This window comes from Pseudopipra pipra, chromosome 5 (assembly GCF_036250125.1).
Source record: "Pseudopipra pipra isolate bDixPip1 chromosome 5, bDixPip1.hap1, whole genome shotgun sequence".
Lineage (NCBI taxonomy): Eukaryota > Metazoa > Chordata > Aves > Passeriformes > Pipridae > Pseudopipra > Pseudopipra pipra.
In genome coordinates, this window is record NC_087553.1 from 42,138,799 (window position 1) to 42,160,309 (window position 21,511).

General features: G+C 37.9%; 1 protein-coding gene across 3 annotated transcripts in view; it reads right to left on the minus strand.

The window, feature by feature from the left end:
- Positions 1 to 21,511, minus strand: part of SRGAP1 (SLIT-ROBO Rho GTPase activating protein 1) — a 139,295-nt gene that overhangs the window by 36,128 nt on the left and 81,656 nt on the right. For all 3 annotated transcript variants that reach the window (XM_064655789.1, XM_064655790.1, XM_064655791.1), the window contains exons 5-10: positions 14,706 to 14,888; positions 14,188 to 14,316; positions 6,826 to 7,047; positions 5,948 to 6,049; positions 4,271 to 4,468; positions 4,067 to 4,151 (exon numbers count right to left, since the gene is read on the minus strand). In XM_064655789.1, the coding sequence (XP_064511859.1) occupies positions 4,067 to 4,151; positions 4,271 to 4,468; positions 5,948 to 6,049; positions 6,826 to 7,047; positions 14,188 to 14,316; positions 14,706 to 14,888 (919 nt within the window). The remainder of the gene's footprint in view (positions 1 to 4,066; positions 4,152 to 4,270; positions 4,469 to 5,947; positions 6,050 to 6,825; positions 7,048 to 14,187; positions 14,317 to 14,705; positions 14,889 to 21,511) is intronic.

The following is a 21,511-nucleotide window of genomic DNA, read 5'->3' on the forward strand; positions in this document are numbered from 1 at the left end:
GTACATTTTAGGGAGAAATTTTTATATCTAAATTACACTTAGGTAATTATTTTTGACCCTAACTTTCATGTTACCAGCAAAAGATATACGATTACATAACAAACAGTTATCTACTATCTCCACAGTTCCATTTTAAATACAAACACAACCCATGTTATGGAACAACTTTTAAGAAGCCTGCCCACAGATTAAAGAGTCACTTGATACTGTAAATAATTTCAAGTAAAATTCCAAACAATGCCTATTGTTCGTGCTCATGTGTTTTAGTGGCTAAATCAGTATGGAAATAGAGCTGCGCCAAGATTAGATAACATCTGCCCCTGTGTCTTGTGCCTAAACCTGGTCAGTGCTGAAAATACAGGGCTCTAGATACCAGTAGCTATTGAAAAGTCTCTCCTCTCTTTTGTCTGTGCATTGCAGGAAAAAAGTACAACGTTACCACTGAGAAACACCACAGAGAAGAACTGCAGGGAATTGTAAAGAAGCAAATACCATATTCCAGAAAGGTTCCTGCATAACCTTTGCAGATCAACAGACCAGTAAGTCAGGCATATGCATCGTGTCAATTCATCATAATGAAAAGCAAAATAATGAAACAGAACAAAGGCCATGGCATGATGAGTTCCAATGAGCCCAGTTTTGCCAAAGGGAGATTGTGCCCTATTAATTTATTAGAAATCTTTGAACATGACAGTAAAATACTGGATAAAGGAGAATCAGTTCAATTAATTTACTTAGACTTTGAAAGGTCCCTGATAACTTTCTTCCCAAGAGGTGACTAAAGCAACTAAACAACCATGGATCAAGTGGCAAGATATTCTCACTGATCAAAAACCAGGGAAGAAAAGGGAAACTGAGTGTACTTAAATGGTCTCTTTTCATCATGGCAAAAAATGTAACAGCCATTTACTCATTAGGACCACTTATGCAGTCCGTGAGGCATTTATTAATGTCTTGGAGAAATCATAAGGAGGCAGAACATTGTGCAGATGATTGAAACACTTCAGTAACAAGTCTTGGCAAAACTGTGAAGCCCTTCAAAAGACTTAAAGACTACAAAGTGGCAAATGAAATTCACTATTAACAGGTTCAAGTAAGGTATTAGGGAAGAATTAAACACCTATGTAGTGAACAGAACTACAGATATGACTCTGAAAATCACTCTGAGCATCACTTGGGCTAGGTCTAAGTACACTGCTGAATTCAAAAGTAACACCAGAAAAAGCTTGTCAGACTCCAGAAAGAATGAAAACCGGTGATATGAAAAACATTATATTATGTGCAAACGTCCAGATGCACCAAAGTACTGCACAGTACTGAAAACCCTAATTTGAAAATATATTTTGCAGTACCAGAAGAGTGTGGATCCCATGAAGGTGGCACAAAGAATAAGCTCTGGGAAAAATCTCTGATATTAAGACATGTAAATCTTGTTGCCATCCATTTTAAATAGGTGAAAAAGAGAGATGAAAGAAGAGTATGAAATATAACCTATCATAGAAAAAGAGTAAAAAAAGTATCTGGGCCACAGAGGCAATTTCTTTTACAACTCATTGTTTTCTTTCTTGCATTTCCCTTTGCTTTGTTAATTTGTTCTTTCAATAGATGAGGGTTAGGGTTAGGATTAATAAGAGTATCAGTGTGCTTCCTATGTTTAGTATCAATTTCATTTGAGCGTTTCTCATTTACTTTCCAAGTTTGTAGATGCAGACTCAGCACAGAGCATTCCATCTATCTCTGCTGTGCAGATCACGAATATATATCTGCTGTGTCCATAAACAGCAGCAGACTGTAGCAGGCAGGTGATAAACTGGAACAGAAGCCAAATGCTATCAATGTTGTGGACACCAGATGGGAATCTGGATTTATTCAGCCTATGTCCTTATACTGTATAGGTTTGAATAAAAGCAAGAAAGGGTGCCAAAGGAAAACTTAACAGTTCAGACAATCTTCTCCTTCTCCCCCCATTCTCCCCTGCATTATTTAACACAGCACACTCTGTTATTTGTCTGCAGTCTTGCTGACATGAAAATTCCCAGAAAAGGCAGTTTGAGGGGAGCAGGGGAGCAGTTCACTTCCAACAAATTCATTTCTATATTAGCTAAAGCAATAACATTCCTAATATCACTATAATTTGATCCTTTCAATCATCCACATTCAAGGAACTTTCAGAATCCAAGTCCTCCTTCCCAGGCATGTGCACTGTAATGCAGGACATGCCTCAACTGAAGGGAGTACTTGAACTTTTTCACCTGCAAAAATGATGGTTTTTGCTCCAAATATCAACTTTGAATGTAAATGTGTATGTTTGGGGTACTATTTGTATGTGCTATGCAATGATGATGGGACAACAAATATGTGCCAAAACACTGTGGGCAACATGGATTGACTACTTGGGGGTTACAGCTGGTGGGTAGAAGGGATCTCTTCAAACACAACTATCCAAGCATGCCTGAGCATGGCAGAATAGCCCAAACCCTAATGGCAATCTATCATTTAGATCACCCTGCTGAGAAGTTTTTCTTTAGTTTCCTTTCAAATAATTCTTTCTTTATTTTTTTCCAACATGTATTAGGCAACAGATTGTTTCCTTTGATCTTTCTCCCTTTCACTTTCTTTTCACAAATACATTTTCTATGAGCTTTCAGAGGAAAAATTTCCCCTTTTTTTGACTGACGTCAGCTGCACATTGTTTTGTATAAATAAACTGCTCAATGCACACATTCAAAATAAAAATCCTATTAAACGAAAACTTCCATGAGAAAGAAGATAACGTAATTAGTTGTCTAAAACCAGCTACCATCTTCTACAGTCCAGCCTTGCAAGAAAATGCCGCTTATTTTCTACCCCTAACCTCAGTCACTCTCTGGACAAGGGCTTTGTTTGGGCCACAGCCACTGAACTGCTAATAGCTCTTTAGGCACCTCCACAACTGGATTTGTGAACTAGGCTTTTGCATTAAAAGCAAGAAGAGATGTGATTAACAACAGATGCGTTGCAGTAAAAAGAAAATAAATGGATACATCTTTTAGAGACACTCTCTAGAGGACAGGTCTCCTTTCTTGAGTTTAAACTTTAAATTACAGTCCTTAACCTTCAGGAGAGGATTTTTACTCTTTGTGGTGTGATCTCACTTCCTCTCAAGTCTGTAACACTGTGGGGCTAGCCCTCAAGGCTTGTACTGCAATTCCCCTTTTCCCTTTGGTCCAAGAGGAAGTGCCTGTTGGGAGGGCTGGAGCTGTGCATAGTGCCTGATTACTGCCCTAATTCAGCTTTATTTCATTTGAACGTGGACGTCTGCTGACTTGGTTTAAATTTTAAGATGTATTTTTAAAAACTGTGGAGAGTGTTCAGGACAATGGATAATTCTCTGCTATCGTAATTTGTAATGCAATAATTTTATATGCAGTAATGATAATCAGCAGGTATAGAGCTATTCAGTTAGTTTTCATTCATTTCAGTTTACAATATGCAAATACTCGGTAGAAAATCAACATTAAGTCCACAAGAATCTCCCTTCTGACATCAGTGAGATCAGGATTTCACTTTTATCTTTCATAAATGTTCCACTGAGTTTTTAGGTTGCAAGGACATTCATGTCCATGTGTTAGAAATGCTGCATTAGAGCGTCCATTTTAAGTGATGCATCCTGGATAATTCTGTACGCTTAAAAAATATCATTGTCCCCCAACTCTTAAAAAAACCCCAAGTCAACAGAAATCGTTAGGACGCAGAAGTACATTTTTCACAGCTCTTAAATCAGCCTGCAGAGACTGTGTCAGTTCTCATTTCAGACACGAGATTTTTCATTCAACAGTTCTGTTTCCAAATACACTCACTTGTCTAAACATCTGTGCAGCGGAAATAAGTATCTGCTGAAGAAATAAAACCAATTTCTTGTGTGTACTCTTACCACTGCACCAAAACTATGACTAGTAAAAATCAAATCTATGTTTACTGGACAATTAAACTTTAAGTTCTGTAATTCTTTTCCTGCGTACCTTTAGCATTTCAGTGGGCACTGTATAGTCTGGAATCACTTTACAGTTTATTGTGTGATATTTACCTTCTCCGAGTGTTCTCTGCAGCAAGTCATGTTTTGCCTGAAGTTTTGTGATGAGATTACTACCTTCCAGATATTCTCTGAATTTCTGTAGAGATGCAGATAAATCTATTACTATGTATGACACATATATTCTGGGAACTTCTGCATAATGTTTACTTCAGGTGTTTGGTCTGTATCACATGAATGAGGAAGCAACCAACATACCATGAAATAGAATTGCTCTGTTTCCTGCTGGTTAGCTCTTCTTTTTGCAATGCTAGGCTTACTCAAGTATGTCTCAGAGACTGTTGACTTCACAGACTCTGTTGAGCGACTGTGCTGGAAACACTCTGACACATCATAATCTTCAATGGTGACCATATCTTGTATTGTCTGAAGGGTAGCCTCTGTTGTTTTCTTAACCTGGTATTAAAAAGCACAATTTGCCAAATGCAATATAAATATATATAGAACAGCTTAGAAGATAAATATATATAAGGAGCAGCTTAGAAGGGAAGCTTATTACTCATGGTAATTCTCTGGCACATTCCCTTCAAACAAACTGGTGTGTAAATGTGAAAAGTCACTATAACAGCTATCTAAGTAACAGAAGAATGACATGATTAGGTTTCCTGTCTAGTTCTCTGTTTTGCCATGGTCCCACAAATATAAACATATACTTGTGTTGGCTTTGTAGTGCACTCAAACATTTGTTTCCTGAAATTGGAATTGAAACCTGACATGATTTGATTATGAACCCTAATCTGGGAGGCAATAGAGACAACACAGAACTTTGGAGGGTCAGCTCTCCTAAATGTGGTGAATGTGTTATATTGAATGTGTACATTCAGGGATCTGGCTGCCAGAACAACACATTCTTCCAAGAAAAAAAAAATCTGTTACCCTATTCTGTGAAGTGCTATCATGAGGAGCACAGCAATGTTTAGACTGCATAAGTGGAATACATAGCTGAAAGACAGTGCTGGAGCAAGAACAATTTACACCAGCCTCACAGCACTTCCTATGACCTGTGGAGCACCCCTATGCCCTTGCACTTCATTGAAAGAAATAATCTTTCTCCTTCCTTTTGTCTTCGTTACCTTGAGATACTTTCTGAATGCAGGTGTTTTTTTTTAAAGACTACTGTACATGTGTCATGGACATTAACACTTTGTTACAGACATTCAACATATAATCTAAAATGAGAAAAACTGGCATCTTGAAAACTTATCAGTAAAGTACATGAAGAAATTAAATTAGTCCTACGTTTTCGTTTAGGAACATAATTAAACTGAAGAACTTCAACATTGCCTTAACTATGCTAAAAGTGTGGTTTATTCCCACTGGGAGGCCTTTCTTTGTTGTCAGAGCAGGAGAAAGAGAACAGCACGATTTTTTCGTATTTTACAAAAAAAAAGCATTTTATTTTGCCAGGTGAGCTGTTCCCATCACAGGCATTCATTACTTGTGTTTATAAATAGCTGTAGCTGAGAGCATAAGAGATCTTGACTCAGCTACCACAAAAGACAGTTCAAATTCCTTTGTACTACAGAAGTAGCAATTTGAGGACTGGACAGAGAGCGGTCCCAGAAGACAATAACTGTCCTCAGTGGCTTTCTGCCACAAGAACTAAAAAATATGTGCTCTAACAAGTTTACACTGAAGCATCTGCAAAACACAGAACTCAGTAATGTGAATGTATGGACAGGTAAAAAATGAAATTTTCGAACCTCTATAAAATCTACCTTAGCATATTTGTCAGTATTTAATTTTTAAAAATAAAACTGCTTATACAGATTAGAGCTATTTCAGGGTCATTTATGCGCTTCTGACAAGGTAGAAAACACCACACCTTCCTGAAAATGGTGTTCAATGCTTAGCTCTTGTAGACATAGGTCTTACCTCCTCATTTTCGATTTTGAGTGTAGCCAATCGTGACTGTAGTTGTTGATACCTAAGCATAAGCTCTGCTTGCACAGGTTGCTGGGCAGTGACTTGGCAAACCTAACAAAGAATCAAAAAGAGGTGTAAGATGCAAGTAATTAAAAAAACCAGTCAATAGTCTTTGGTTGCTCTCCTTAAAACAAGGTGGATTCCTACTGAAGCTATTAAAACTTCATAAAGTAGACAAAACGTGTCCATCTAAATTTAAAGTATTTGTGTGTTACAAGGTGTGGAACTACATACCACATCTTATGACTACAGAGCACAGCCTTGTTGTACGGCTGTTCTGTATCACTTCTCTATCACACAGAAATGCAAATCCTGGAGTTACCTTCAGAAAAAAAGATGTACACAGGTGATTCTGCATTCTACTTTGCTACAGGCCTTTGGTGTAGCAGACAGGGCACAGCTGGGGTACTCTGTATGCTTGAGATCTCCAGATGATAAAATGGGGGAGGAAGAAGGGGAAAAAGGCTGCATTGCAGCATGAATAATTTGCAGCAGCTCTGCAGCTGCTCTCAAATAGCACCCACAAACTCTGTTCTGAGTGAGGCAGGTAGTAAAGTCATAAAGTCACTCCTTACACTGCTGCTGGCTGAGCAGTGGTTCACCAGGAAATTCACATCCATGTTATTATGTGTGATACAGAATATAATAACATAGCAGTTTTTACATGAGAACTTTGAAGAAACAGACAGTGCTGCCAGTTTTGCAAAATGTTATTGCTGATCCACTGGCTTTTGGGTAGCAATAACAGCTTTTTGTTATGTGTAAAAGGGGATAAATTCTCTATCCTGGTATACAGTCACCGTGGGGATATTTGTCAGTGTACAGACCTCATCACCCATATGAGACTGGAACTCAAATTTCATTGGTGGACAAAAAGCAGTGGGGTACATTTCCATGAATCTCTGCTTGTCACTTCGTGGCTCCAAGCTGTCAACTGCATTTTCAATGATGTCTAATCCCTCATGCCTGGAAGTTTCAAGGTTATACTCTGCAGAAAGGTATGTTCTTAGGGCTCTGTTCAGACTAGCGTGGTATCCAAGATCGCAACACTAAAAAAAAAAAACAAAAAAAAAACAATAAAAGGAAAAGAAAACAAATTTAAAAGGAGGAACACCATTCCAATATCCCAATCCTGAAATTATCATTAAAATTTTCTGTCCTAAAATTTTTCTGTCTCTGAAGTATTTAACAAAATATCTTCTAAATTAAAATACACTATGGGGGTCAAGACAGTAAGTATTTAGTATCTTCATTCTGTTGCAAAGATTGAAGAACAGTTTTAGAAAAGAGATCAAGTGTACATGTATGACAGTTTCCTTATCAGATACAGACATGTAGGTACTGTATTTACATGGAAAAGGTCTGGGACTCCACACACAAGTGGACTTTTTAGTATTAATATAATTTGTAAGCCTCAAATCATATATTTAAACTCACCCCGGCATAACTCTATCATCTAAGTTAATGCGAGCACCAAACTGAACACAAAGCAACTCCTGCTTACCATGTCTTTGTCCAAACAAAAAACTCCACAAATGACTTGAGGATAAGCAATCCATCTAAAATGCTTTCTGATGCAACAAGAATGGTTTTATATCCTTTCCCCTGATAGTGAACATGCATTTAATGTAAACATGCTATTTCCCATGCTCATACAGAGCCAGCAATGTACATCACATTACTAAATGCAGGAAGTCATAATTTATGTCTTTCTTTTTTTCTACAAAATGGAATGTAATTGAAACCTAACTAGTAAAACTTGAAGTTGTGTTTGTTCTTGAATTTTAAACATCCTCAGTTTGCATTATTCATGTTTGGTTAATATTTTAGAGAACAGCTGAATATATTTTAAAAATGTCACATCAGTAGCAAATCAACGGATTGTTTCCTTAATGTTTCCCAACATCACACAGTAAATATCCTCAGTGTCTGCTCAGTGAGCCTCCAGGTAAGGGAATATGTATTGCAAACCTCTCTGACACCTCAACAATGGCAATGTCAGTCTGCTAAGAGTTGCATACAAAGTAATGCTCTTTATTTGGTGGACAAGTGAGTTTTGTCCCAGAGGCCAGTGCCTGGCCAGGGCAGTCAGAGAGCACTCTGCTTTAGGGCATCCCTCAGCCCCCAGCCACTCATCCTGGGTGTCCACCCGCAGGCTGAAATCATCTGTCCCTGCAGGACTCACAAGTTAACATATGGAGTTGGGTAAAGAAGCAATTTGAATTCAGTCCACTGTATGTATATATGCACTGTTTATATGAGTACCTCCCTCACAGCTATCACAAACCCTTAGGAGTCGTGGGATCACATCCCCTCTCTTTCTTGTTACTTATTTGAAAAAGGAGAGAAAAAGATAGAGAGGGAGACAGAGACACAGAGGTACACACTGCATGGGAAAGAGCTTTCAATCTATTTACCATACCAAAACCCGTGTGCAGAAGGGAAAGAAACCCTTCACACCTTGCCTTAGGTGCCATAATGACTAGTGATCAAACTGCTCTCTGAAATCCAACAATAGAAAGCTGTTTTATTCAAACAAAGCTTCCAGAAAGACTAAGCTTTCAGTCCTAGCAAGTACTCCAGGTAGTGACTGCAGATGGGGCAGTGGATCTCCAAAAATCAGTTGCTGAAAATGAACAAAAGATGTCATGTTCAATCAAACACACATATGTTAACCTCTCTCTTTTGCACTTATACACTGGAAATTTGTGTTACATTTACTAAAACAGCCACCCAACTTTTATACTAAAGTGCATCCAAATTTCAAAGACCTCCAGCCTAAAAATATGGTTTCTAAAAGGAAAAGTCCCTTGGTGTTTTTCTCTTGTTCTATGTCAAATCAGATCTCATATCTAATTCACTATCATGGATGAAAAAGACAGACTAAAAGTGCTGATAAGAAAGTGAATTGGGACAGCTGTTTCATTTCATGTGCATTACTTTCAGAGAAACCTCATGGAAGATTAAACTGAAAGGAAATTAGAAATAGAGGGCAATGCCAGGTTTAGCATTGCCAACTATCCATGTGTTACAAAACCATAGCCTGAATTTTGGCTCTAGTGGATTAATCTGAGTATTACTAGAAAGCTTATTGATTTACAATTAGAGCTGTGTGGGTTTCTGATGCAGCTTTTTTGCAAGCTGGAATATAATATTGCAGCCTTTATGCTGTGACTTAACTTCATTGTTTAACTCTTAAGATACTCAGTCACTATCACCACGATCATCTTTGGCAAGTGATGATAGCTGAACAGGGTAACAAATACAGCCTCTCAGACAATAAGAAGGATTCTTCAAGAGAAGCATAGCATCCTGCCAGACTAAGGCGTTTTCTTGCAATGCCAGTGCCAGCAGAGCAAACAAGAATGAAATGCAGAACCTGAACTAGTGCTATGTGACCAGTGGCTCTTTGAATGGAATTAAAAACATATGAATTTGGAATTTTGCTTCAATGACTTCTGTAAAAATAGAATTTGTATGAGTAAAGTTATTTTTAAAAGCAAAACTAAACACTCAGACATCACAACTCTTACTTCTGCCAGACTGTAGTCCACTTTCTCCAAAGTCTGAAGGTGAAGATCATTTTAACAGGGGAATGGCTCTGTCACAGTATCAACTCAGAGCTATGCAGAACAAAACATACTGTTTTAATCTGCTAGTACTAGTGACGGTTTAGAAAGAGACTTGTCTATAATGGAAACAGCACATTACTGAGGCTAAAAATTTAAGGTACTGCCACTAAACTGCCACCCTCACCATCCTCTCTGACCATGCTTGGAAAAATTAATCACCAACCTTTCTGCAAAAAAGTATGTTTGTATGCATACTCACACACAGATATGCATGCAAATTTACATGATTTTCAGGAAAAATCTGTAGATTTGTAAAGCTCAAGTGAGCAACCACACCGTTAGCCAAAATGAATATGTCTTAGAGGTTCACTAATCAGCACACCAAGGGTAGAGCCAGGATGGCTAACGAGATCTGCTGTCTATCTATGGGCTAGAGATATGAGATGTCAGTTGCGCAGTATGACATGAAGATGAAAAATAAGAGAATGAAGTCATGGACTATGAGTTTGATTGCATTTCTGGATTCGTAAAGAGCCTTGGTTGGGCGAAGTGGAGGGAGATGAGTGATACATTCGGGATATGTATGAAAAATTAATTTTGGAATTTGCATTTTATTCGTATTTAGAATTAAATCGGAAGCAGTCTCAAGAGCATTTCCTGCCTTTATTGCACCCCAGAGTATATTTAGGCTTGAACAAAACAAACTGCAGTGCTTAGCACAGAGCTTCAACCAAACCAAGCTGCTCTTCATTTAATTTCAATTCATTTCAGGAATAGTAATAAAATTCTAATGCCAATGGAGAAAAGAACTCATAAAAAAAACCTTAACCCCTGAATAAGTCACTTTCTAAGCACCCTGTTACACAGACGTCCACATTCAAATCAAAGGGCTCTGGCTGTACATAACATATTTATGAGGACTTATGTAATAAAGATAGTGAGCTGCACACACTCTATCCTAGTTTTAAACTTGGTTCTATGAATGATTAATATAGAACCTTTACAGAATAAATTAAGTTCACAATAGCTAAATGTTCCCTAACTTCTTTGCCATCCAAAGCATGCAGACTGCAATTAGAGATTCAGAAACTCCATTTTAAGAAAGACCAACACATGAATATTTTATTTATTCCAGCAGCTGAACTACAGTCAAATTGTTTTGATCACTATTTCCTAGCATCTATCTCCAGATCATACAAGTGTATGGTAAGTCTGAAAAAATGTCTCTACCTTCCTCTTATACCCAGATAAATTTAACGAACTCACTTACATGGAAATCTTCAAGTAAATGAATAAAAGCATGTGCCATATGGACAGATGCTGGTACTAACAACCAGATTAGCAGCAGTGTGTACTCTGTCACGCCTCAGAAACTCCAAGTCTTAGAAAAAAAGCCACATACTAGGTAAAGCTTATTTAATTTAGCTAAAAAGTAATCTTTACTGCTTTTCACAAGATACAAATGAAAGAAACAACTCATTCTGTCCTCCACTTGAACTAGATACCAATCTAGAGAAGAAATACTCAACAGAAAATTCAAATTCCTCAGTACAACATGCAGAGGACAGAAACACTGTGCATATCAAATCCTGTTTATGTCTCTACTTCTTCACAAATGCCAATTTCACCCCTTAACTCACTAAATGCACTAAATCATCCAGTTAAGACTCCAACAATATTTTTATATTGCTTTTACCACAAGAGGTTAAGATGAGCAATGCTTCATCATTTTAAGTCAAAAGCCCTGAGCTTTGTTGATGAAATGAAGGAGTTGAATAGTTCAGACTGAGTTCAGATGAGGAACTGCAATTTAGGATTTTCCACATCAGTCTCATAAGTGGAAAATGGAGTGGAAGTCAAATGAAAAAGTGGTATTCTTTGGTAAAAAAGAATAGTTCCACAAGCCTCCCCAATCTTGGTACAAAAAAATGTACTGCATTCCTTCATATATTTATCCCATTTTTATTAGATGTATTTTTCAGTAACATAGGAAAACATTCAGTTTCATTTATGGGCAACACCAACAGCTCTGGGAGATCTAAATTCTTTCCATGTTAACTGGAACGCCGACACAGAGGAGAGGTAATCCCCTTCTGTACAGGCAAAGAGAGTTCAGGGAAGCATGGAAAATCAGGCAGGCAAAGGAGGACAAAATAGAGAGGGCAAAGAATGAAATTGCCATCACTGCTCTGAAAACTCCAAATCGTACCACGACATTAAGAGATTTACAGAATGAGATAGTCTGGACTATTGCAACATATGGCCACTGGGAAGCATGTCTCACATTCCAATGATATAACTCCAAAATCTTGCCAAGACTCTTGCATTTACAAAAACTTTCCTTTGTCAAGTAGCAAACATGCTGTCTAAATACCAACGCTTTCACAGCATATTCTGCTTAAATACAAATGTCTGAAAGACACTTCATTTAAATAAGCTCACAACTGGATTAAATTGGCTCTGAAGCAAATTCTGCTTGCACATTTACAGCCTACTCTTACAAAACAGTGATGTAAAGGGCAGCTAGATTTTCTAATTTACTCTAAAAGAGTAATTTCTAAAGCCATTTCGCCAAAAGAATTATTGTGTACATTGGTCCATGGCTTTGAAAAAGCCATGCAAACTAGATATAATTTTCCTGCATTACTAAATATTGTAGAATGTCTGTTTTTATTAAAAACTAACAGTTAGGAAGCTTTAGTCTTCATGGTTGTGTAAATACCTTTAGATACACTAACTTCAAAGAGTGCTGTCTTTGCATGTGTATGCACAGAGAGCTTCACTTCTTCTCCCCTCACAACTCTTTGTAAAGCTCCAGGCCCATGGTTCCTCCCCTCAGCTTTCACTGCTACAGCAACCTCTATGGACATCGATGAAATGGTTAAGAATCAGATGTGTTTTCCAACCTGATATGGTTTTGACCAGGTAGAAACACACATTGAAGACATTCACTGAGAAATGTGAGCTCTGAAAGGGAAGGCAGGAGAGATGACAAAATGAGCATCTTTCCATCTTCTGAAGGGGTGCGGGTGCTGGGAACAAAATCAAAGGGACCTTTCCTTTCTTCCAGCAGACAAGAAGAACTCGTAAAGTTTAAGCAGGCCAAAAATGCATCATCCTTTAAGCACTGGCAGGAAAATCATCCATTAGGTAGGGTAAACTTCTCAATTGGGTGGTACCCTAGCAGGCACACTGCTTGTCCTTAGTTTTTTGCCCTGATCATCAGGATCTTGGTAAATGTTTTCATTGCCTGGGCAGGCTAGATGGGTGGAGCAGGTTGTGCAAGTGGATGCAGATTAGACAAGGACAGGACACAGAAGAATAAAGCAGAAGAAATCAGAAGAGATAAAACACGCAGTAGCGACTAGGAAAGGAATAAAAGAGATGTTGAGATAGAGACACCAAAACCCACTGAAAACACAAAAAACATTCATTGCCATCTTTTATAGGAAAGCAAGAAAGAAATGAAGCAAAGGTAGGAAAAAAAGTTGAAAGGGAAAAGGAAAAAGTTCTAACAAAATCAGGTAAGATTTTATAAAATACAGAAAACCCAGAAATGACAAAGAAAACTATCAGTATTTAGGTGACATATAATAAAACACACACATGCAGCTATTTTAGTCTGTTCATCTCACAAAAAACATTTTTCCCTTTCTCTATGAAGCTTTCTTCCCCAGTCAGTAGAAATGACAAACCTTGCCAAATCCTGCATTAATTTATGCTATATTAGAAACCAGAGGTGTATGTAAATGTTGTTTGCTATTGTAAGTAACATACATTACTGTTGCAGTAGAAAGCGTATTCAAATATCTAGGATTTCATATGGGCCACAGGGCCGTACTCATTAACCTAGTTAACCCCACATTGCTAGTGAATGAATACTCTTGAGCTTGCGTTTTTTGTCTCCATATTTTTTCTATCACATATGAAGTCAGCCTATGAGGAAGGTGGGACATGATACAGTGCAGGATGCCCCCTCCGCATCATGTAAAAATGTCACTAATACAGGTTCTGGAGACCAAATGCTGGCACAAGTCAACATCAGTGTATAAAATCATTCTTCTAGGATGTTCTCACAGGAATAACTTAATGAAAATCAGTAACAAGATTGCTGACAGTATAGATCACAGGACTGATTGTGTCTGTTCTTCAAACTACATGAAATAAGAAGCCACTGTATATATGATTCAGTGACTCAATGAATGTAACTAAACAATTTTGAAAACATGGAAGAAATGGCTTCTTTGGACTTAAATACCACTAGATGCTCACTTAAGAAGCTTATTAATAAATAAAAAAATATTTATAGCCCAGAAATTCTTTAATAGTACAAAATGAAAATGTCTATTTTTTCATGGTGTTCCTGTCATATTTTCTATTGACATATGGGGAGAAAACACAATGTTCTAACTTTAAAGGTATGAGTTCAGCATCTTATTGGCATTTTATTTTGTGAAACATAAAAGTTGAAGGGAAAATCTACTGATTATATCATACAATATTATAAATAATAAGCGTACTATAGGCAACCCATATGACTAGTGTATTCCCTTTAAAAATGAAAAAAGTATTATTTCTGAACAGAATGAACATAAAACCAAATGTGACAATACTTACATCAATTAAATCCGAAAGGTCATGAATATAATACTTGAAAACAGAAGCATTGGTTGCTTCAAGGGTGAGCAGGTATTCATTACGGGCCTTAATAGATTTCAGCTTGTTTTCAGAATATTTTGCTTGACGCTAGGAAAGATATTGCATATTAATGTATTTTAATTACTTCATTTTTGGTATGCAGAAAAAATGGCAACAATTCAAGCACACATTCCTACTAACAAGAAAGAATCTTAATTGCCAGCCTGTTACACATGTAACAAATGCAATACAAAGTGAAAACTTAGTATTTTGTTTCAAATGTGACAAAACATATAGTAAGAATTACACTGGGAATAAAGAATTCCCCTCTTTGAACTGCAATTATGTCAAGTTATCTATAAGCCACTGATAGTTTATTATGTGCATCTTATTTAATTTTATTTCCCAGCTGGACTTCTCTGTCTCATACCATGCTAAAGAATGTCAGAAACGCACTGAATTTACTTCAAATGAAGCTAAATAAAAGGACTATTTACTTTTTCCTTCATTTTTTCAATCTTTTTCACAGAGCTCCGTCTCTGGTGCCTTTCCTCTAGTCGAATATGAAAAACAGGGTCTCCTGACCTCCCAATCTGTTTTTCTTCTTGCTTCTCTGCCTCCTTCAGTTTGCTTTCTGCACTGATGCTCTCTGCATGATACATGTGGTATGTTTTCATGACCTGCAAAAGACAAGAGTCAAAGGAAAGTCAGAGAAAATGAAAATATAAAGGTATCTACAGAAAAATCACAGGGTCTTTACGCAAGATGTTGTCTTATAAACTTTAGGAAAATTTCCTTGCCAACAGAGATTGAGGACTTCTGGTTACATTTTTCTTTTCTGATCTATTTAATAGTATTCCAATAGGCATTTTTTCTTTCATTGCGGATAGGAAAGACCAAAAATCATTCTTATTAAACTTTAGAATTCTTGTCTTTCAATGAAAATCTGAAATAATGAACAAAAAGCCCTAAATCTATATCAGTGCCATATCTATCTCATATAATACTATCTTCAGGACTAAGTTAACAGCTTGGCTGTGGACACTGAATGCTTGAAAGCAGAAGGATCCCTTCAGCACTGGGGAAAGGGGAATAAACCAGAGGAAACAGGAAGCTTCGGTCTGGGAGCACACCCACAGCTAGCTGGATGGCACATCTACAGCTAGCTCCAAGGCCTGGAAATAAGTGGATGCCAACTGCAGAGCCAGCAGATTAGGTGCAACATAAAACCAGATGAAAGCTGAAGAAGGAGCTCCCTGATAAATAATTTGTGAAGATGTTTTCATCACAGCCCTACAGTTAATACCATTATCTTCCCTCTACACACATGCTGGCTCTGCAGACAAGAGAGCTTTGGCTGCCAGCATGCAAATACATGCTTGCACAGACCACCAAGAGGGACATGGACTTGTTTAGCCCAGTCCTCCTTCCTTCTTGAAGCAAGAAAAACCTCAACTTGAATGTTGTGTAGTGGGTAGCAAGCAACCACAATGCCCCCACCTCTGCTGGGAGGGCTGTCTGTCCACTTTCAGTAAAGAAAGCTTCTTTCCACCTTTCCCAGCTCTTTTTTGTTGTTGTTTTTTTGTCTTATTTTCAGTCTTAAGTTTCAAGCACTGAACAAAGCAGGAAGGCATCTTCAGGCAGCTGGTGGCCGCCACTCTTCTTCACAGGGTGCCAGAGCTCCAGCCAGCAGATGTTATCTTTGGGTGGAGGCCATGCAAATCATTCACATCTCCTCCAAGAAGCACAGCCAGGGAGGAATCAAAAGGGTTGTTTGCGTGACCCATGGAGGAGACAGATTGGTTTGGGAAGCTGCATTGAAATATTCCCTTGGGAGAGGCGTACTTTTTGTGACTAAGTAGTTAGGCCAGGCTAAGGAGCATGCAACATAGGGAACACTAAAGTTAGATATTGCAAATTCACTGCAGCATGTCTTAGCATGGATAGACACAAACCAACTGCACCATGTCAGTGGGTGGCTGAACTGATGTGTATTTGAAGTCTGGTGCAATAGAAAGACAACACACTTTTAGAGAGCTGCAATATTGCGTAACCCATGGATGTTATACACCTAACTGTGTATGCCACTACTTAATACTGAAGCCATGCTGCTGATAAAAACTGAAATAGCATTGGTATTAAAAATGAAACAGGCAACTCTTCACTAACTTCCTGTAGTAAGGTAAAATGGTTGGAGACGGACATTAAAAAGTGGCCCTGTTTTTATTTTTAGAAACGTATGTTTACAGCTCTGTGGTGAAAAAACCCAAACTGCCAGGAGCACAACTTAATGCTATTGCTGGTGCTCCTTTATAGCACAGTTGTGCTCCAAGGCCTGACCAGAGTGCAGAGCTCCCTGCCTGAACACTGCCTACACCCACTGGGAACAGCTGCTGCCCCAGCAGCTCACAGTCCGCATGGATGACGCAAAAACCCAAAGACAGACAAAGCTGGGCTAGGAAGAGAAGGCAAGCCTACAGAGCCAAGGGCTGCAAGGTTCCCAGCTTAACCAAACAGCACGTTCAGTCTCCTATATCCTGCACTGTTCCAAAGGCACTTGCTCCTAAAGTTGTCAATAATCAATGCCCAGGGAATCTAACTCATATGGCCACATGGAAACAAGAGTTACTGCAAAGAGAAGAAATGCACTTCTTAAAGAAATGGTTTATAGAATAAAACAGAGAAGCACAGAAAGTGATATGGCTCTGATTAAAAATGATGGGGAGAGGAAATTAAAAGCAAGGTTGTGCCCTTCTCTTCTGGTATTTCTATTAAATTTTTAAGTGTTTCTTTACATAAGGCCATAGGTATTTGCTTTTATTTTTTATCTTTTGTCCTGTGTCAGCTCTAGAGACTTTGTAGTTCGTGGGAGAAGGCTAACTCACATATCTTACCATCTAGAAAAGTTATTTTCTTTTATACTCTGCCTGCAGATGGAACAATAATATCTCAGAGTTTTCTAACTGCATCTCAAAGCACATAAGTGGTGAAACAAGCAGAAAGCATAGAAGATTTTTAAACAATTTCTCTAAGTTCTTAGTGGACTAGGCATAAATGTCCTTCTGCAGTGGCTCTGACATTTCAGCCTGCTTCCTTGTTGGAGGAAGTATTCCTTGAAGGAGTACAAGTGTATCACTACCTGTTCTCACCAATGTCTCCACGCTGACTCCAGTAACTTCACTGAAGAGTATTTCTTCCTCTCACTGCTTGCTTACAGCACAAGATACCAAATCCAGGTGTCTCACTCTACACTGATTGAATGGCAAGTTTTGTGGGAAAACTACATGGAACTCATGTCTACTTGAAATCCATACTCCCACAACACACTCTACACGAGTTATTGGTACAAATGATTCCCTAGATAACTAAAATTGAAAAAGCAGCCCTCTCTTTAGCAATACTCAGGCTGGACAGCAGTTAGTCTGTCCTACCTGAGACACACTGGCTTAGAAATCAACACAGACACTCTACAGAGCAGTGATCAGCCCATGCATTTGACTCCTGTCCAGTTTGTTATATTCATAGCACTGCTTATCTCATGCACTAGTGACATCATTATTTTGCAAGCCTCTGGGGAAAGCTTTTTCATGATTTGTCAGTCTTTTTCATGATTTGTCAATGTTGATTTTTTAAGAGCTGATATTTCAGCAGCAAAACTTTACTTGAGAAAGCATCAGAGAGACACGTATGGAAAAATAAATGGGAACAAGCTAAGGAGTTGGCTTCCAAGTATTTCAGGGCATACTTCCTCAACAAATTAGCTTAGAATTTGCATGATAAGTTGCATATATGATTCTTTCCCTTAACACTATACCATCTTTTCACCTTGGAGTTTTTAAGACTGTTAGATATTGTTAAACACAGTAACAGGCTTGCCTAATTCTTGTAAATAGACTTATTATATTAGTATCTGTGAGTATCCAAGAGATCCATAGATCTGTTATTCAAACCACAAATAACCTGATGAAATAAGCAATAATGCTTCTCAAATGTCCACCAAACTGTTGAACTGATAGACTATCCTGTGAGAGTATCCATCACTGAACTGACTTTAATTAGTCCCCAAAGTGCTTATTGATCAGCCATCAAGTATGCACTGAAAAGAGAGAGCGAGGTTGTAATTTTGCAGATGCTGAACTGTCATCATGACATATGCTGCACTTCTCTGCTGTAGTGAACAAGCATTGTTAAATGCTTACTAGTACCTTTCTAAAATTAAACTTCAAGGTTTATATCCTAATAATTTTGCAGGTTTATTCTGCAGATCTAGTGATGTAAAACACAGATTTCTGTCAGATGACTGTGTCAGACTACAAGCAGATGAAAAAGATTATGCTGCCCTAACTATGTACTCTTGCACCTGTAGGTGACAGACTGTTCACTCAGTGGTATAAACATCTCGTTTTGCGTGCCAAAGTATCAGCATCATTCGGGAGAGCTCAGCAAGCAGGCTTAGGGCAGAAGATAGCACTCATCACAGGGAAGGGCACATCAGAGTACAACCTTAGGTAATTATTTTATTTAAACCAATGATTGTTATCTGGACAAATCCATCAAAAAGTCAGTAATTAGCGCTGTACTTCTGTGAACTTCAAGAGAGGAATGTGCCCATAGCAAGGCACTGGTTTTCTTTTTCTACATGCATACTTCTTTCCTAGAGAACTTCTTAACCCAACGTAAGACTGAATGCTATGAAGTTAAAAAATACTGGAATTACCATGTGTTTCCATGTGCTTTACTTTTATAATACAACTGCAAAATTAGGAGCTTTTTAATAGTGTTTCTCAGGAAACACGCATTCCCGGAACAGTAGCTCATGCCTGGTGCAATTACCATGTTTGAATTGTTTCAGAATTGTCTCTGCTAAGCCGTTAGTTCTTATCAGAAGGTGGAGTCACAAGGGTTTCACTAAATTGGGTTACTCAGTACTCTACACAAGAAATAAGTAAAATCTTACGCCAATTTTACCACATCAGTGGCCTCTAGCAGTTAAGTAGGCTCAGTGTCAGCTGCTGTCAGCATCCTGTTCCCTTCCAAGCCAAATTCTGATGTAGTTTTAGGAACTGTCACTGATATATTACTACCAAGAGAAAATTACTGATTTCACCTTCTCAGATCTCTGATGTACTACAGTAAACTAAACTTTACTTTTCTACAGACAATCCAGACTCTGTGTTACTTCAGGAAACAAAAAGGAAAATCTGGCAGCAACTACTTTGAGAAATTAAACAGCCAAGATTTTTAAAAAGTAAGATAAAGCAGTGGAAAATGTAAGTGGCACAGCAACCCTGTCCTATTTAATATTAAATTTGCTTTGGACTGTCCCTACTTTTTCATTTTTCTGAGACTTTTACATTTGTGTTGCTTGTGAAAAGTGTGATGCCAGTAGGATTAAATTGGAAAGCCAAGTGGGAGACATGAAGATGTATTTTTATGATGTGCATCACTTTTCTCCGCCATTTTCCCTCAGCCTTATTACCGGAACAGCTCCGTATTTTTAGCAAACTTGCGACCTCCCTGACTCTTTTAGAGGACGTTTATGAATATGTCCTAACCCCTAAATGAATCCAGTGGAGACCCCCCTCCAATACAAGAAAAGAGTCTGCCTACCTTCTGTTTCCTACCATTTCCAATCACTCAGATGCTATTGCTATATTCCAGTACCTGATCTGACAATGCAAGGTGTTCTAGCTTTCCAGAGAAATAAGAGTTTGACTGGGGAGCTTTCTCTGTTGCAAAGATGATCTATTGTAAAATCAATAATCCGTTGCCTCTTTAAGTCAACATGTAAGAAGATTTCTAAGTCAGTCAGTTCACAGAAAACACCAACCCAAACCTCCTATAGCTTTCAGTTTGACCATCTTTTCTTGCTATAATTGCCAGGAAAAACTCTGATCTGTGATTCCACACAACTAACTGGGCTCCTCTTTCCCCATCTACCCTCACTCAAAAATACACCTCACTGCAGTTTCAATAGCTTATATCCTTATGTGAAACATGGGACTAATTACTAGCCTACACTGGCTGAAAGCGTAGTAGGGAGAGGAGTAAGACAGGAGTGCAGCTGCTGGGAATTGGGAATGTTGCAGATCTGAAAATACTGACTGGTTGGTTCAGCCAGGGAGAAGCCATGCATAATTAAAAAGTGCTTGCCACTCATAGTTTACTGAACTTGCAAAGATACAGAATAAAGCTTAGCTATTCAGTTGTTTTTAGCATGACGTTTTCAGTTATAATTTTAAAATCAGTGCATAAAATATTGAGAATTGAAAATACAGAGTCTTAAAATCCATTTTCCCTAGTCATAAAACATTTAGAAAACATACAAATATGTAATGTAACATTTAAGAAAACCTTTACATAAAAGAGACGGAAAATGAAAAATTGTGGTTTCCCTTACACAATTCTGACTATTCCACCAAAATAAGCCTGCTTTGCTCATAGGTTCTAAGAATATCTTCTGAAGTTGTGGTTCACCTGCTTCTGTTCTTATTTTTTCAACAATCATGTACATGATGTGTAGTTTTAATAAGGATGTCACAGGCCAAAGTCAACAAAAGCTAAGCTACTCCGAGGAGTAAATGAAGACTTATGGTACAAATTTCCAATTTCCATGATAACTCCTAGTAGCAAAATGGGAAAAGAAACTAATTTATATAAAGTGTAAGCAAGGAGAAAGGTCTCTTATTAGTGTGCATTTTTAAAGTACAATAGGTATTTAATACTGCAAATTACTGATTTTTTTTGACACTTCATTGCAGCTGTGAGTCTTTCTACATTAAATAAATAGCCAAAATTTCTAGTCTCTTTCTCAAAAGGCAGAGGGTCATACTTTCACAAGTGAAAAAATATCTTTGAGCAGAAAGTCTTTTTAATTGAAAATCTTCATAATGCACTCAGTGGAAGTTGGCATGTCTCTTAAACTTCTCAGCAATTTCTTGTTTTCTTCTCTTCGAGCAGTTTTTTCTTTGCAAAGTCTACAGCACTGCTTATTGACTACTTTGATTTAAACCCTGTCAAAATCAATGGACATAACTCCCTAACTATAGCACGTTTTAGATCTGGCCCTATGAACAGCTTAAAAAGGATTTTCTGAGGCAAAAGTGCAATGCTAGATATTCAGAGATCGGTCCCAAAGCCATCTGTTTTTTTCTGGCACTTGCTATAATACAGAAGATTAGGACACTTAATAAAACATTTTCACAGAAGAAAAGTCAGTTACTACTGATACTTGGTAGCTTACATTTGAACTTATCTGTTAAAAATATTTGGACTAAATCGGTGGCAATTCCTTTAAATATCT